Source organism: Canis lupus, chromosome 6 (genome assembly GCF_011100685.1).
Source record: "Canis lupus familiaris isolate Mischka breed German Shepherd chromosome 6, alternate assembly UU_Cfam_GSD_1.0, whole genome shotgun sequence".
Taxonomy (NCBI): Eukaryota; Metazoa; Chordata; class Mammalia; order Carnivora; family Canidae; genus Canis; species Canis lupus.
The window spans coordinates 62,237,927-62,254,880 of NC_049227.1; the positions used below are offsets into that span (position 1 = coordinate 62,237,927).

Sequence of the window (16,954 nt, forward strand, 5' to 3'; positions counted from 1 at the left end):
ATACTGAGAAATTACATATATGTAGCATTATGACTATAATATTATTGGTAATAACAAAAAATTGAGAACAACCCACTTGTCCAACAATAGGAGACCAGTTGAAAGCAAGTGAGATGGTACATCCACACAGTGGAACACTAAACAATTATTTTTAAGAAAAAAAAGAAAATATATATTCATATTTATTTAGATTTACTTGAAGAAATACTAAAAAATAAACAAGAAACTAATAAAAAATGGTTACCTAGAGGGGATGAGAGGGAAATGGGTGAAGACAAGGGTGGGAACAAGATATCTTAGAGTTAACTTTTTATATTGTTTTCGTATATTTTTTTAAAGATTTTATTTATTTATTCATGAGAGACACAGAGAGAGAGGCAGAGACAGAGACAGAGGGAGAAGCAGGCTCTATGACGGAGCCCGATGCGGGACTCAATCCCGGGAACATGGGATCATGCCCTGAGCTGTGAAGGCAGATGCTCAATGGCTGACCCACCCAGGCATCCCTGTTTTCATATTTGAACCACATAAACATTTATCAACTTTTAAAAAATGAAATAAAATTGTAAAATGAAAGTATTTCTTCCTTGCAAGTTAGGTTTTAGCTGCCATTAGCTGCTTTATGTCAGAGTCAAAAGAAAAAAAAATTTTAAACAGAAAAAGTACCAACCTTGTTACTTTAACTTGATTTTGCCCATTTATATAGAAAGGTTTCTCATCGTTATATTCATCAAACAAACCCCAACGGAGATGGGCCCATTCATGGACAAATACTCTACCTGTGGAAGAGAGATTTTTTGTTTTGAGTTCCTGAAATCTCAGCAGTGGGCTTTGCTAACCAGTGAAGATGTAATATCACTTGACTATATATACTCACTACATAGGGTTGAAGTGTAATCCTCCCACTTTTCTCTTCCTGACCTATTCCCATCTCCTGCTTTACCCCCACCATCATATAAGAGGCAGTCTGAAAATACATTTAGTCCTGTAAATGCAAACTAGTGATTGATTTACTTGGCGCACGCCCTATTTGAAACTAGTGATGAGTCCCACATTGTCTCATTTCTCCAGTGAAGCTGTGTAGCACGTTTCTATGTAGCTTCTTACAGGCCTACCATTTCTAGATTTGGGGAAAGAGAAAGAAGTATATCTAAGTAGAGTGGACTGAATGCTTATGTCCCCCCCAGATTTGTATGTTGAAATCCTAATGGTCCATGTGATGGTATTAGGAAGTGGAGCCTTCAGGAAGTGATTAGGTCACAAAGGTGAGGCCCTTATGAATAGGATTAGTGCCCTTATAAAGAGATCCCAGAGAGCTCCCTCCTCTTCCCACCATGTAAGAACACAGGCCATTAAATGGTTGTCTATGTACCAGGAAGTGGGTACTAGACACCAAATCTTCCATTGCCTCAATCTTGGACTTCCCAGCCTCCTGAACCGTGAGAAATAAATTTCTGTTGTGTAAAAGGCACTCAGTCTATGGTATTCTGTTATAGCAGCCCCAAAAAGACTAAGATGCCAAACATGTAAACAAAGATTTGCTCTTCTTTAGTCTGTGTTATCCACACATGCCTACTTTTTTCTTGTACATTATCCTCCTTTCTAGAGCAATGATTGAAACCCTGGAGCCAGAGAGGGACAAGGAGTACAAAAGATCCTAAACCTCCTCTCCAGTTCAAATCATCCTTTCTGGGCAGCCCCGGTGGCGCAGCCGTTTAGCACCGCCTGCAGCCCACGGCATGATCTGGAGACCCTGGATCGAGTCCCATGTCAGGCTCTCTGCATGGAGCCTGCTTCTCCCTCTGCCTGTGTCTCTGCTTCTCTCTCTCTCTCTGCATCTCTATGAATAGATAAATAAAATCTTTTTTAAAAAATCATCCTTTCTCTGTTATTTTATCTCTGATTCTCCACGTTTATATTTTTGTCTCCAACTCATGGGTCAGGGAAACGCCAATCCTCAGCATCAAATCCCTTATATCTTTATCTCTACTTCTCTAAATCTTGCATTTCCTTCAGTGTTCTGATCAAAACTATTCCCTAGTAAAAGCTTTCAAGATTAACCCCTCTCCCAAAGTGCACTTTTCCTTTTTTTCTGAATTCTTTTAAGTTCTGAGAGCAAGTGTTTGAAGAGCTGACTGAGGCTGCAGCTTATTGTGCAAGTTTTGCAACGTGGGACAAAGGAAGGGAGGGGAAATAAGTTGAAGGTATTAAGGGAAAGTTTGTGCCTACTCATGCAATTTAGAAGTGCTGGTGAGGTCATCTATTTGGCAGAGATTATCAGCATCCCATAGTTACTGGGAAAAAGATGTTTTTATAAAAAGTGTTTTATAGGGGTGCCTGGGTGGCTCAGTCTGTTCAACATCTGCCTTCGGCTCAGGTCATGATCCCAGTGTTCCGGGATTGGTTCCCACATTGGACTCCCTGCTCGGTGGGGAGCCTGCTTCTCCCTTTCCCTCTGCCTGCCATGCCCCCTGCTGTGCTCTCTTTTTCTCTCTCTGTGTCGAATAAAATGAAATCTTAAAAAAAGAAAAAGTGTTTTATAAAGTGTTTTGTACAGTGTGTTGCCCTAGTTCCTGCTATCCATATAGATGATAACAACATCTATGTAGATTTAAATGGCAGTTAAAAGTGAAAACATCATTTGAAAGGCACTATTGTATGTTAATATGAAAAACTAAAAATTAAGCATGGGATAGTTAGCCTTTGAGCTGTTGATCTGTTCTCTGTACAGTTTCTCCCTCACATTCATCCACTAAACACCAGTCTCCAAATCTATGACCCTGACTTCTCTCCCAAACTCCAGCCGCCCACATCCATCACAGGCTGAGCCTTTCCGCCAGAACAGTCGGCTGCTCCCCTCAATCAACAACCTGTGGATGTCCCTTCTACCTCTGACATAAACCTGCTGTGCTTCTTAATGCTGCCACACACCCCTCCCCTCTTGCCTTTCACTCTGTAGTAGTGTGACCTCTATTTCTCTTTTTACCCTCTGGAGAATATCTCCCAAGATTTAGAGTTGTTAGGATTAAATTAGGTAACATTTGAAAAACAAAAAGCACAGCACCCGGCACATAGAAAATTCTCATTGTGGTTCAGTCAGTTAAGTATCTGCTTTCAGCTCAGGTCATGATGGGATTGAGCCCCACATCAGGGAGTCTGTTTCTCCCTCTGCCCCTGCTCGTGCTCTCTCTCTTTCTTTCTCATTCACTCTTTCTCAGAAATAAATAAATAAATAAATAAATAAATAAATAAATAAATAAATAATAAAATCTTTTTTAAAAAAAAAACCTCATTGTTCTCAACACCTTTTCCTGTCCCCATCTCACTGCCCCTATTCTTATTCAAGTCTATTGTCTCCTGCTTGGACTTCTAGTTATTCTCTTGATACTCACTTTCCCTCTCATTGATTTGAGGGAGCCAGATTATCATTATTCTACAGCCAGATTCATCTTCTGAAAACACTTTTATATTGATTTCTCTCCTGTGCCCATAAGCCTTCAGTGGTGACTCGCTAATTTGGGCAGTTGAGGCTCCCCATCACCCATCCCCATGTGCATTTCAGCATGTTTTTCCACTACTTCGCTCCTCACAGTCTCTCTGCACCATCACAGCAGCTACCACTCCCATCTCTCAAATATGCTCTGGATGCCTCTGCAGCCACTGTTTATTCATACTCTGCACTGTTCTCTCTCATCTTTCCACTTATCAACATATTAAACTTGAAGAGCCTCTCCTGGGTGGGCCTTTTCTGAGCACCCTTAGTGCAAAATGTTCTCTCCTTTCACTGAATTCTTATAGTACTCACTGTCTGAGCCACTAATCTGGTGTCCACCTTTTTTTTTTTTTTTTTTGGCTCACTTTGTCTCTTCCCTTTTCATGGGCACATTAGCCTGTCTCTCCCCATCCAGATGGTAAGTCCTCTGCAGGTTTCAAGTTCTTTGAGTTGCTTTTCAGCACCAAGCACAGAATATTGTAAATAGTATTGCCCAATGTTTATTTCTGGATTGGTCACACTTACCTCGTGGTCCATAGCCAGCTGTTAAGTCATCGTTTAGTAGAAAGTTAGATGTGAAATGAATGTATTTTCCCTCTTTTCCACACCCTCTGTATTGTAGTGTGTATGGGTCATCTCCATGTGCCCCATACCAGTCAGTCACTATGACATTTGCCTGAATTAAGAGAAATGCTTAATAATACTCTATATCTCAACTGTGATGTTGGTGACATAAACATATACATTTGTTAAAACAATTTGAACTGTACTCTTAAGATCTGTGCATTTTACTGTAGGAATTGTATTCTAATTTAATAACAGATTTTTTAAAAATGTGTATCTTATACATGGAGTTTAAAATGCATGCACAACTAAATATCAATAAAATTATTTGGCACTTTCAGAAACATCAATATTTTAAAAGCTTAGCAACTTTCCGTGGAGTTTTATTATTTCCATTTGATCTTCTCATTTTCCAGATTAAAACCTTCTCAAAAGTTAACACTGTAAAATTCTGACATTATAAAACACTATAAAATATAGTAAAAATATTTGGATGAATGTTAAGAGCAATGAATGTCACTCAGACTGTACCGTAAAGTATTACAGTCTGTTGTGAGCAGCGTTCTGTTGCTTACTTCATCAGTACAGGACAATAAGACATGTTTGTTTTAAGCCTTATCCTTTCATTTCCATTATCAAATAGATCACCAAACAATCATTGGAATGAAGTTCTATTTCATCTTGTACCCTGGCCATTTCAATTATTAGTGATAAAACAGTAGTTTCAGTCCAAACCTAAAGAAAATATCTATTCAAATAACCATCTAGAGAATACAATTTTATATACAACATTGTTTCTTTTATTTTTAGGAAGAAACATAACATGTTGTCTCAAGACTTGCCCTTAGAAGTATGTGGTTAACTTTTTTTTAAACAGAAATTATTTTATTTTATTTAAAGATTTTATTTATTTGAGAGAGAGAGAGCAAGCACGAGTGGAGGAAGGGAAGAGGGAGAAGCAGAGTCCCTCCTAAGCAGGGAGCCTGACACAGGGCTCAATCCCAGGACCCCAAGAGTACCACCTGAGCCTAGGCAGATGCTTAAGGGACTGAGCCACCCAGGCGCCCCTAAACAAAGTTGATTTTAGAGCTATAGATCTAATATGATCCTATAAATATACATCACACTTGCACTATCTGTACCATATGTGTAATGTTTTATGTGTGTGTGCATGCACACCATGGAGTAGAGGAGAAGTAGTATTTTCATTTTTGTTTTCCATTATTACTATGGTGTTTGATTTGTTTTTGCAATGAGCGTGAATTATTTTTATAATAATTAACATTTATTTTAGAAAGTTAAGAACTCAAGCCAGGGGCTTTGCAAGGTAGCACTTACAAAAGGGCTACAAATGTCATGCCCTTGGATAGTTTTCACATGGACAAAACCTCATTCCTACCTCTAGAAATTTGTTCTGAAGCTAAAAGGAAGGAGTGCTCTGCTGGGGATGGAATACTCAAGAGGTTGGGGTTCCATTCTACTATAGACTATAGTAAACTAGCTCTTACCTACTTTTTCTAACTCTCCCAACCCTCCCCTGTTTCCTATCTGCATTTGACTATGGATTCACACAGACAAGAACCACCTTGCTTCTCTTTTTGTCCTCTACAGTGGCCTCTGTATATAAGGATCATTCACTGTTTGCTTAATTGATATTATGAGGCTAAAGGAATCGGTATCCAACAGATATATAAACAGCACTCAATGTTTATTCTTTCCTTTAATCTTTCAGTTCAATAATATTATCATTTTTATTTTAATTATTTATTTCCTACTCCTCCATTAGGATCAGGAGTATGACCTGGTTTTGATACTAATTATCTCCAATACTTCGTTATTTCACAGAAGATCAAATTGATTAATACCATCTATATAGATAGCTAGAGATGGCATAGCTTGGCAGAAAGAGCATGGGTTTAGGAAGCAAATAGACATGGATCAAAATCATGGCTCAGTAATTTACTGTTTGGGACAAAATCCTTACTTTATTCGAGCTTCCGTTTCCTAACATACGGTAATAGTTTGTAATAGCAACTAATTTTAAGGTGTGTGAGAACTAGACAATATATGTAAAATGCCTGGTGTTTAGTGGAAGCTTTAAAAGATGCTGGCTCTCTAGGGGCACCTGGGTAGCTCAGTCCATTAAACATCTGACTCTTGATTTCGGCTCAGGTCATGATCTCAGGGTCTGAGATTGAGGCCCCGTGTGGAGACCCTAGTTGAGCCCTGTATCCTGGCTCCATGCTCAACGGGGAGTTGGCTTGAGATTCTCTCTCTGCCCCTCCCTCTGCTTGTATGCTCTCTCTCGCTTTCTGAAACAAATTTTAAAAACAAAAACAAAACACTATCTTCCCAATTTATCTCAGTTCCTCTCTTTCCTAGCTCCATGGCCGAGCATTGCTAAATGCTTTCATCTGGCGATAAATCAAATGTTTGAAGAGCCTCTTTAACTTCTTCAGGACACTGGGGTGCTATCCAGATTGCTGTACCATTCAATTACTGAGAGAGGGACTTCAACGGAAAGCTAAGAATTAAAATAATCGTAAAAAATTTCATACCCAATGACACAAATGAGGAAAAGGGGAAACTGTACCATATGTCCCAGCCCTTCTGTTTGAGCTGTGGTTTACAGGTCTAGAATCCACTCCACTGCTGAAGTCCTAAGCTAAGTGCTCAATGTGTCTGCACCTGCCCCTTCTGCTAGCTGCCCAGGTTCTTGTTCACAGTGACTTCAGTCATTTGCCAAATGTATTTGACATTTGTGTATACCACGCAGACGTGGATGCTTAACTATGATCTGCAGCTTACAAGAGTCCTTAGTTATTTTTTGGTTGGAAAAGAAAAACTAACCCCTCCCCTTAGTGTCCCCCTTTCTGCCTTCCTTCTTATCACCATACTCCTCAAAAACAGTGTCCTGGACTTGGGCTCATGTGAAATTCTAATTTACACCCTGGCAGGAAAAGTCAGCCATATTTTATAGCATGTTTCTGCCTGGACATGCAGGTCTACTGCCCCTGACAGGATGGGAAAAGAAGGTAGTCATAATTGGAATTGTTCCGCGCACAGCTCATACTCAACAGGATAAAACCAGCTTTGGGTCTTTAAGCAAAAATTTCAGAAAGGACACTGTAAGTTACAGAGTGAGGAGGTCTTCTGAGAGGCCACTTGGGCAATGGCATTTGCGTATTTTTCGTTCCATAATTTGTACTCATTTTATTTCCATGTATCTTGTGAATAACAACCTTCCCAATATTAGTTATATGTTAACATCAATGACTTGTTTTTGCCTAAGTCCTCACTTTTAAAGTTTGAACAGAGTTTATATTGGTTGTTTTTCTCCAGAATTAAGCTCATTTAGGAAAATCCTGAATTCTTACCTTTTCATATAATTCTTGTTTTACTTTGCTGTAATTATTAGCTTTCCATGTAGCAGGTATTAAAATCTTTATATTTCTGAAAAACACTCTTCTCTTGGTAGCATTGAATAGGTAAAAAGAAGCTTCGGTTATCATTTCCTATAACCAAATAAAAGAAAAGCTTATCTTGGTGCTTGTAGATCTTTTATGTTTTTTGATTTCCTGGTGATACTTGAGTAAGTAACAGTAAAGGATAATGAAAATATTTTCAAGGAGCCCATTTCTTTTAGAGATGGACTTTGGGAAACCTTAGGAGCAAAATAAGCCTCAAATAGTTAACTGGAAGAGATTTTAGGACACTAACAGTGAGTCTGGGCTTGCCTTTATAATTTTTCCCAGGTTTGTGAAAGACTTTTAAGCTTTTATCAAATAAATCTCTTTCCTGTCACTCCTGTGAGTATGTTTGAGACCACACCTATGACAATACTGATTTATTAAAAGCAATACCAACAAGTGGTTCTTGAGTAATGGGGTTCTGATCCTCCTGCACCACATTAAGGTGAAAATAATCAATTACTTTATAGAACATTCAGGTGAAAAGAATTTTGCTCTTCAGCACTCCATCCAGACTCTCTTTCTGTCAGAATTTTCAGCCTCAGGATGGAATCCAACAACTTGATTTTGATAAGTACAATCATGCTTATTCATCAGTCAAACATCTGGTCTTTATTGCCACAAAGACCAGATTTTTAAGCTGCTACCCCAAAAATAGTCATGTTACGAAAACAAAAAAGCTAAAAGCAGTAGTCACCAACAAGAATAAATCAAGGAGGGCTAAATCAACACTATGAGCCAAGACTGTGCAGAATTAAGTGAACAAACTGGCTTGGCCATAATTATAATTTTGGTGCTTACTAGAAATGCTGGCATCTTTACTATTCAAATATAGACCAGGCAAAGGTGTTAGCTCTTTAAAGAAGGCTATACAGTCCTGTCCTAATAGGATAATGGTATTGACTTCACACTTGTCACTTACCTTAATGTTTGGGATGAGGTTCTGATCTTCAGATACCTGAGGATTGATTGCAATGAGTAATCCATCATACCCATTGTCCTGAAGCTTCACTCCAGCTCCCAGGAATAAGAGTTCTGGAATTAGGGCCACCAAGAGAGTCACAAACTTCAGGCTGCCAACGGGATCCACATTGTCCCTATGGGTCATGTTGTAGAGAAGCCTCCAGTTCATTCACACTGGTCCTGCTGGGTACATTGCACCTGGTTATCAATGGGGAAGCTGATACTTTCTTCCTGAACTTGGAAGGTCTTAGAACTTGTGGTGAAGGAGGTGTCTTTTTTTGCAAAACCTGGGTGGATCTCTCTGAGACCTGCCTCTACATGTCCTTTTTTTCTAGGCAACCCCACACTTGCCTGTTCTGTGGCTGAGCTTCCTTTTGAATCATGGTTAGGCAAGAAATTACTCCTTATTCAGTATATCTTTCAGAAGGAAGAGGGAAATAAGACAAAAGGAGCTCAAAAGAGAAAGGCAGAGAGGCCTGGCTGGCTGGGCTGAAAATCGGAGAATCTGGATTATTCACTCCACTTTCAGCAAAACACAGAAATCTGTCGTGACCCTTCTCATTCGCGACAACCTCTTCCTCATCGGTTGGCCTAACAACTTTTCTACTGCACTCAAGTCATTTTTTGTTTGTTGTAAGATTCCCTTGTGTGCTTATTTGGAATATTTGGAAATCCATCCTGCAGGCCTGTCCCTGGGTCAGGTCATCTGGGCAAACTCTCAGCTGATGGCAGAGGGGAAGGTATCAGATATCCCCCAGGGAGGGCCAAGTGCCAGGAACTTAGATGCCTGTGCAGACCACAGAGGCCTTTTCCTCTGCCCTCACTGCCTTTTCTCCCTGGACCAGGGGAAAGAATAAATTTCTCTTTCAGCAACTCTCTCCTAAGGGCAAGGCTGTGCTTCAGTCTACCTTCCATTTTTCAAGGACCTATCACAGGTCTGGTACATAGTAGGCATCACAAATATTTTACAACTGATTAATAGTACCTGGTAACTACCTAATTCTTTAGAGTTTGCAAATGAACCATTTAAATATCAACTCTGATGCAGGCATAATTCTTACTTCTATTTTTCAGTGAAGACGCTGAGGCTCAGAAAGATAAAAAATTAGCCAATGGATGAAGGAACTAACTTTTATTGTGTGATGGGTTTTTTTTTAAGATTTTACTTATTTATTCATGAGAGACAAACCGAGAGACAGACAGAGACACAGGCAGAGGGAGAAGCAGGCTCCATGCAGGGAGCCTGATGTGGGACTTGATCCCGGGTCTCCAGGATCAGGCCCTGGGCTGAAGGCAGGTGCTAAACCGCTGAGCCACCCAGGCCTGTGATGGGTTTTATCATACTTGTTTTATGGTTGACAAAACTAAGGCTCAGAAAATCTAAATAAACTCATTCAAGGCTGTACGAGCATTGTCATAGTGCTAGAATGAGGCCCACTGGCTCCCAATTCCTTTCTTTTTCACCATATCACCTTGTCTCGCATTCTCAGGGAACTGGAAATAAAGTGGTAAGAGCTGCAACATTGAGGGATATCGAAGAAATTTTTCTCTTGCTGTCCCTCTGTGTGGAACCTCTTCTCTGGCTTTTTTACTTGCTTTTCCTTCAAATTCAAGTTCTGGCCTGGAAGCCTGAGTTGAGCTTTCTAATTAGGTCAAATCCCCTCTTCCATGCTTTCAGAGCATCAGATACCTCTCCTTTGAAGTGTGATCATGGTTACGGTGTCACATTCATTTTGTGTAATTGGTTTTCTGCTTCTAGTGAAGGGCACATGAGAGAAGAGGCCTTACCCTGTCTGTTTTGTTTTAAAGATTTTATTTTTTTATTCATTCATGAGAGACACAGAGAAAGGCTGGGGACATAGGCAGAAGGAGAGCAAGCTCTCCACAAGGAGCCCAGGGAGCCCAATGTGGGACTTGATCCCAGCACCCCGGGATCATGCCCTGAGCCCAAGGCAGATGCTTAACCACTGAGCCACCCAGGTGCCTTAACTCTGTCTGTTTTTATCACTACCTCCTTAGCACCTAGCTCAGGAAACTCTCAGTAAATACTTGTTGAGTGAATGAAATCAGGAGAAGGAAATAAAAGCTAGATTACAGAAGAGCCCTGGATTATAGTATGAAAATGCACCCCCCAACTTTAAAAGTATCTTTTAAAATGTATCTCTTCTGTTCTAAAGCAGTTTTCTTCTTGCTCAGTCTTGTCAGAAGGCACTGGGGAACTGGTACTCCCCTGAGGGTGTGTAGGAGAATGGAATGTCTCTGGTAGCCACAAGGCTGCCACAGGTGCTCACTCCACAGCTCAGGGGTCAGCTTAGCTGTCTTGTCTTTCCAGACTGGTTCTCAGCCATGGGTTTTTAGCCCCTGGCTCTCACTGTGTTACAGAGTGCTAGCCCAGAGGTGTGGTGACTCTGAAGGCTTTGCTTGTAACTGTGACTCATTGAGCAGAACAATGAACTTCACTTTCAACTTTTCTTGGCAGTTTACTTTCTTATGCCAATCTCGTGTGCTATTAAGAAAAACATTATGGCATCAGTAAAACAATATGTTCAAAAACTAAGCCTGTAAGTCATACTGAGAGTAGCTCTCCACTGACAATCGGAGAAGAGTTTCTTCTTGCCATCGTGCACATTTGTGTGAGTTGTTCTTCGGCTGAGGGGCTCTTGAGGGCTTGCATGTAAGGACCTCTCTCCACTTGTTCTTAACAACAGTTGCAATGCCTCCGGTAGCATGTGGAGTGGAATGTTGGCTAGGGATTGTACGTGGCTCTATAAAGAGCAGCCATATGTGAACACTCTTGTCCAATTTCACCTGAAGAAGTACATCAGGAGTATGTTTTGCTCCTCCTAGGTTGAGAGGCCAGATAGGACATCCATTCCTGTCTACCTGCTTTCTTCTTCCTTGGTTTTAGAATCCAATCCCCAGGTCTGGCCACTTGCCTGGCATCCACTTTCATCATCTGTCCCTACAAGACTCTGGTCACAGACTCATTCTCTGATCATGTCTGGGGTATCATATTCACTCCTGAAAGCCTTTTTTCCCACTTCTGTTTTGCTGAGCAAGTAGGCCTGGGGCCAGGCCAGCTAAAGATCTCTTCTTACTGCCTTCTGCTCTCTGACCAGGCTGACCCCACAGGAGACAAAAGTAAAAAGCTCTTAAAGTCTGACTTGGCTAAATGACTTTAAAGTCATTCCTGAGTGGAGTGTCCACTTCTGATAAAAGTGTGACTTTGTCAACAAAAACCCCCCACAATTTATCCTTTCATTCAAAAAATACACACTGCACAATGTCTATGGATTTTATGACATCCAAAAATGAAATATACCTAAAGTGAAGAAAAATGGGAATACAATGTTCAGGCATTTATTTCAAGTTGAAGAAATTCTAGGAATCTGCTCTGTTCTCTATTTGCTTTCAAGAAAATAAGTTATTCAGTTTCAGTAACTGAAGAATCTAAAGCACATCTTTTTATTCTTTGTCTGAATTTGAAATTCTTTTTGGCCCCAGAAGGCCTTTTTATTTTCATGCAGTCTGCAGGTAGAGACCACAGTCAAAGTGAGTAAAATATGCAGTTAGTGTCAGAGCAGTCAGGTGATCTGACATCTTGAGGAGTCCAAGGAAGTTTTGAATTATTTCTTCTCAAGCTTCTGTTTGAACTCTTTAGCAATCTCATTTAGAACAGGAAAGTTCACTCTGTGGCATGGCTACAAAGCTTATGGATCACTTTGGTTTTGCAATATTTATGAAATAAATCAAAATGGAAGTGAAACAAATTATAAAGACTAAGAATTTGAATAAAACACAGTTTGCCAGGGACTCAGATTGTACATTTCATGCCTCCCTTTTCCCATTGTCTTCAAACTTATATTCATTTTCAAAGCAAATGAGTGAAGTGGATGATTCAGATAGAGCCCGGGAAATCATTTGTGTTTTGTTGAGTCATCACCATGTCAGAGCATGAAGCTCTTACACTTTTTAAAATTCTTCCTATGCAGTCTTTCACCCCCCAGACTTTTGCTATTAAGCCTCCTCCCCATCCTCACTATGCCAGGAACTCTGCAGATGACTCTGTGCATGAAAAAAAAAAAAAAAAAACCTCTAAAATTTGCAAAAATGAATGGAAAACAAGAGCTACTTTTTAAGATAACCTAATAAAGAATATGGGAGAAAAGGTATAGACTATTTCTCACTTGTAAAACACGTATAAAATTGTGTTCTATGGAATACTCTTATATCTATTATGTACCAGATAGTATATAGCATCATGTGGATGTAAAATATTATCATTATTATTATCATTATTTTCCAGGGAAGAACAAAAGCAGAAAGCAGACATGTAGTGGAAATTTTTTTAAAGGGATGAAAAATAATCAGGGAGACTCAGAGAATGATAAATAAAAGCAGAAGCACAAAGACTACATAGTTCTTCCCTAGTCTCCCATCCTGTTTTCTTTCTGCTCTGATTCTGTCCATCTGGGAAGCTCTAAGGTATTGCCAGATTCCCTTGCTGCCCCGAATCCCAGCAAGGGGCTGCAGGTCTTTCAGTTTTCCTTCCTCTCCTTGTGCTGTTTCTAATAGTCCCATTTCACCCCGCCAGGCCTGCAAAGAACAGGATAGCTGCAACCAGTTGAAAGATGTGGCATTTGGGGGATTAGGGCTCCCCCTTCTGTTCTCAGAGGGCAAGTACCTGGGGCTCTGAATCTCCAGGCAAAGCTCCCAGCAAAGAGTTGACCTGTACAGACCTCTCTCCCAGAGTACACCAAAAGCTATTTAGAGTAGTACTTTTCAAACTTTAGTGTACCTAAGAATCATCTTTTCAAATTTGATTCCAACCCTGTAGGTCAAGGTGAGGCCAACATTCGGCATGTATGCCAAGTTCCCAGGTGATGCTGAGGCTGCTGGTCCTTGGTCCGCACTTGGAGTAGTCTCCTGGGGAATATCCAGGGATTTACTTTGTGATTACAGCTCTTACGCGACAGAGACAGCCTATGTAGTCTTTACGGATATTTAAAACAGTGTGTTAATTATGTATTTTTATGGTGACAGCATTGTTTAAATATTCTTTGTAAAGAAACAGCATCAGAATACAGAGCTCAAACAACACTCTTGGTTGTTCCCTTTAGCCTTCCTTCAGCTTTCTAGTCATTTCCTTTCTCCTCTCCACTGAATATTTTTTGCTGTTAAAGTGAAATACAAAGCCTTTCAGCTTGTAAGCTTATAGATAGAAGACTCAAGGAATACTTTGCCTGCCAAGAAATACCAAGTATAATGCTAAGAGATAAAATGAGAAGCAATGACATGAAAATAATCTGAAGTTATCTGTAGTCAAATGATACAAAAAATATAGCCCAGGTTTACAACATAAGGCTATGGTCTTGATGCTTTGTCCACAGGTGCTCCATAAACAGTAGCTACATGTATTATTAGTTATCTCTTGTTGTCAGCTGGGACCCCCTCAGAGCCATACGTACGGCTGGTTTTTATCTATGTCAACTCCATGACCTGTGGGAGACAAGTCCCCTTCCTAGATTTTGGCACCTGCCTGCACACTTGATTTCTTAAAATTCCTGTGTCCTCGTTCCACACGGGCTGCACCTATGCTTTGCCGCATGTTCCAACTACAGCGTTATGAGTTTTCCAAAGAAACAGGTACGTATCTTATTTGTGAGCAATTTCGACTTAATTGAAGAGTTCGTAGGTGGAACCAGAGAAGGATTTGTGTTACCAAAAAATAAAGCAAGATGTTTATTTTTTAAAAGATTTATTTATTTATTTATTTACTTGAGAGAGAGACAGTGCAGGAGAGAGAGACAGACAGACAGAGAGTATAGAAGGAGAGGGAGAAGCAGACTCCCTGCTGAGCAGAGAGCCCTAGGAGGACCTCGGTCCCAGGACCCTGGGATCATGACCTGAGCTAAAGGCAGATTGCTTAACTGCCTGAGCCACCCAGGTGCCCCAGGGATCAGCATTCTTGAAATAATTTTTCACAAATGTGGAGGTCCCCAGCCCCACCCCCCACCCTTGCCAGGGGTTTCAGTGCCTTTCTATCCTGAGGGATTGTAATCTCTCCTCCTTTCCCTCTCCTTACTTTCAACAGTGAAAGCAACCAACTAACTACCACCAACAAAATAAAATCCCTGCCTGGCCCCATACAGAGCCAGTGCTCTGCTCCTCAAGGTCCTCAGCACAACTCAGAAACCAGGCAACATGGGAATATTAGAAGGGCTCCCCTCCAACCTCAGACAGTTATAAAGTGTTCTCCCCAGGAGGGATCCTGGCCAACCAGGGTTTTTAAAGATTCTTCTGGCTTAGTCACTCATCTTCCCGAATGACTTCAAAAGCCGCTTCAGCTCATTTCTATTTCTTCTCTAAATTAGAAGTTAAAATATTTATTCTCCCATTCTTTTTCTTACGACATGTCATTTCTATTCCCTAAAGTTATTAAGTTTTTTTCCCTTTAATTAAATGGGCATAGCTAAGGTCTCAGGGTTCTTCCCGTATCCCCAAGTGCCTAGCACCCTACTTTGATCCCTGTTTTCTTAAATAACCTGCATATTTGTATCAAGAATTTTGGCTGTGGCTTGCTAGAAAATCCCAGTAAATGCTCTGCTTAAACTGAGACCATCTTTGATGTCCTTCCGTTTTCCTTATTACTTACAAATTAAGTCTCCCATTTGAATACTTTGTCTTCTGCCTTTATCTATTCTCCTCCAAAAGAATAGGGAGCAACTTTTAAAGAAATGATTAGATGCTATATGCCTTTTACTATGTAGATGTTTTAATTTTTTTTCTCTATTAGAAAGTAATATTTTTCCTTTTTTTGAGTAGGGTCTCTTTAGAGTCACATAACTAGGGAAAAGGAAAAATCAATCAATTCTTTAATATAATGCCATAATTGGTTACTAAAAATACAATCATTTAAAGAACTAAAAATATACAATGGATGATACATTTTAGCTAAGATCAGATGTTCATAGTATAAAAATTTAAAGAATATTTTAAAAGCAGTGGTTATAAGCAACTGACAATTTTTTTAAAAGAAACTGTTGGGGGCAGCCCCGGTGGCACAGCGGTTTTGCGCCGCCTGCAGTCCAGGGCGTGATCCTGGAGACTCTGGATCGAGTCCCACGTTGGGCTCCCTGCATGGAGCCTGCTTCTTCCTCTGCCTCTCTCTCTCTCTCTCTCTCTCTCTGTGTATGTCTCTATGAATAAATAAATAAATAATCTTTAAAAAAAAAAAAAAGAAAAACTGTTGGTAAGCATTTTATCTTTTTCAAAGAAGAATAAAAGAATGAATTTTTTAGTGTCATAATTTATCCTAAATGTCATTATGTCATATACATGTTTTATCTCCACTTGGTGAGTTATAATATAGGTTATAGCAATGAGTCACACTGTGAATTACTTACTAAGCAGGGGGTAAAGCCAAAATAGTAAAAATCCCAGAGTCAAAGAATAAAATTTTCTACCACTTCTGTTTTCAATTATACACTTTTTTTTTTTTTTTTTGGCATTCACCTTTAAGCTTGTACTATAATGATCATGTATAAGCAGTAAGTAAATGGTTAACTTTTTGGCTTTGATGTTAGACTAACTAGATTGAAATCCCAGCTCTGCCTTTTACTAACTGTGTGGCCTTAGGTAAGTTATTTAATATCTCCATGTCTCACTTTCTGCATTTGTAAAATTGGTGTAAAATTTAAGTAGTACATGTGATTAAAATTGGATTCAGATCACAGTAAGAGTTTAATAAATGTAAAATTATTAATTAACTGTATTAATTTATGGCCTTTCTTTAGTGTGTGTGGCACCTGCTTAGACACTTTTAGTTGCGTAGCTAGTGGTTTGCCTCCTTCCCTTTCTTGCTGGAAGATCCTGTCTTCTGTGACAGAGGTAAAAATATCTGATTCTCATTCTTCCAAGCCTCCTTCATATTGGGGCACAACTCTGTGACCCGACTCAAGCCAAGAACCTAAGGATTAGTCTGCTAGCAGGAGGGAGGTGGAGGAGATAGAGATGGTGATGTTGACATTGTTTACAGATGGCATTTTCCTCCCTGGCAAAAAACAACAACAAACATATCTAGGAAAATCCCACCCTTTTTTCCTATTAGGGTGCCAGAAGCTGAAGGAATCTCTATGGCCTTTAGGTGAGGAGGGCAGCCAAAAAGTAAAAGTTAATAAAGCTGAAAGGTAGAAAGAGCCTGTGCCCCTGATGGCACTGGTGACAGCTTTGCCAACTTGGCAAATGCCTAACTCCAGACATCTTAATATGTGAAGTGAGATGTATCGTTAAGCCATCATTAGTTCGGTATTACCTGCAGCCCAGACTGTTACAACTGATAAAGGCACTTCAAAAGATAGCATTCATAATTTCTAAAAAGTGCCAATCAATATTTGGAAACATATATATAATGGTTTAATATATAAACTGTGTGATATTTTGATGAAAAAAATTAATATAATTT

General features: G+C 39.8%; 2 protein-coding genes across 6 annotated transcripts in view; one reads left to right on the plus strand and one right to left on the minus strand.

Annotated features, from left to right (window-relative positions):
• The window catches only part of CLCA2 (chloride channel accessory 2), a 39,492-nt gene extending 30,682 nt beyond the window's left edge, over positions 1–8,810 (minus strand). For 2 of the 3 annotated variants that reach the window (XM_038541473.1, XM_038541472.1), the window contains exons 1-4: positions 8,450–8,808; positions 7,435–7,572; positions 4,019–4,169; positions 671–779 (exon numbers count right to left, since the gene is read on the minus strand). In XM_038541473.1, coding sequence (XP_038397401.1) covers positions 671–779; positions 4,019–4,169; positions 7,435–7,572; positions 8,450–8,659 — 608 coding nt within the window. In that variant the 5' untranslated portion in view covers positions 8,660–8,808. Of the gene's footprint in view, positions 1–670; positions 780–4,018; positions 4,170–7,434; positions 7,573–8,449 lie in introns of all 3 variants that reach the window. The other variant, XM_038541474.1, reaches the window with a different exon arrangement.
• The window catches only part of ODF2L (outer dense fiber of sperm tails 2 like), a 64,763-nt gene that overhangs the window by 2,792 nt on the left and 45,017 nt on the right, over positions 1–16,954 (plus strand). Inside the window, exon 1 of one of the 3 annotated variants that reach the window (XM_038541480.1) lies at positions 13,930–14,136. The exons of the other annotated variants lie outside the window; for them this stretch is intronic. The gene's annotated coding sequence lies outside the window, so the exon portion shown is untranslated. Of the gene's footprint in view, positions 1–13,929; positions 14,137–16,954 lie in introns of those variants that run through there. 3 annotated transcript variants of the gene reach the window in all.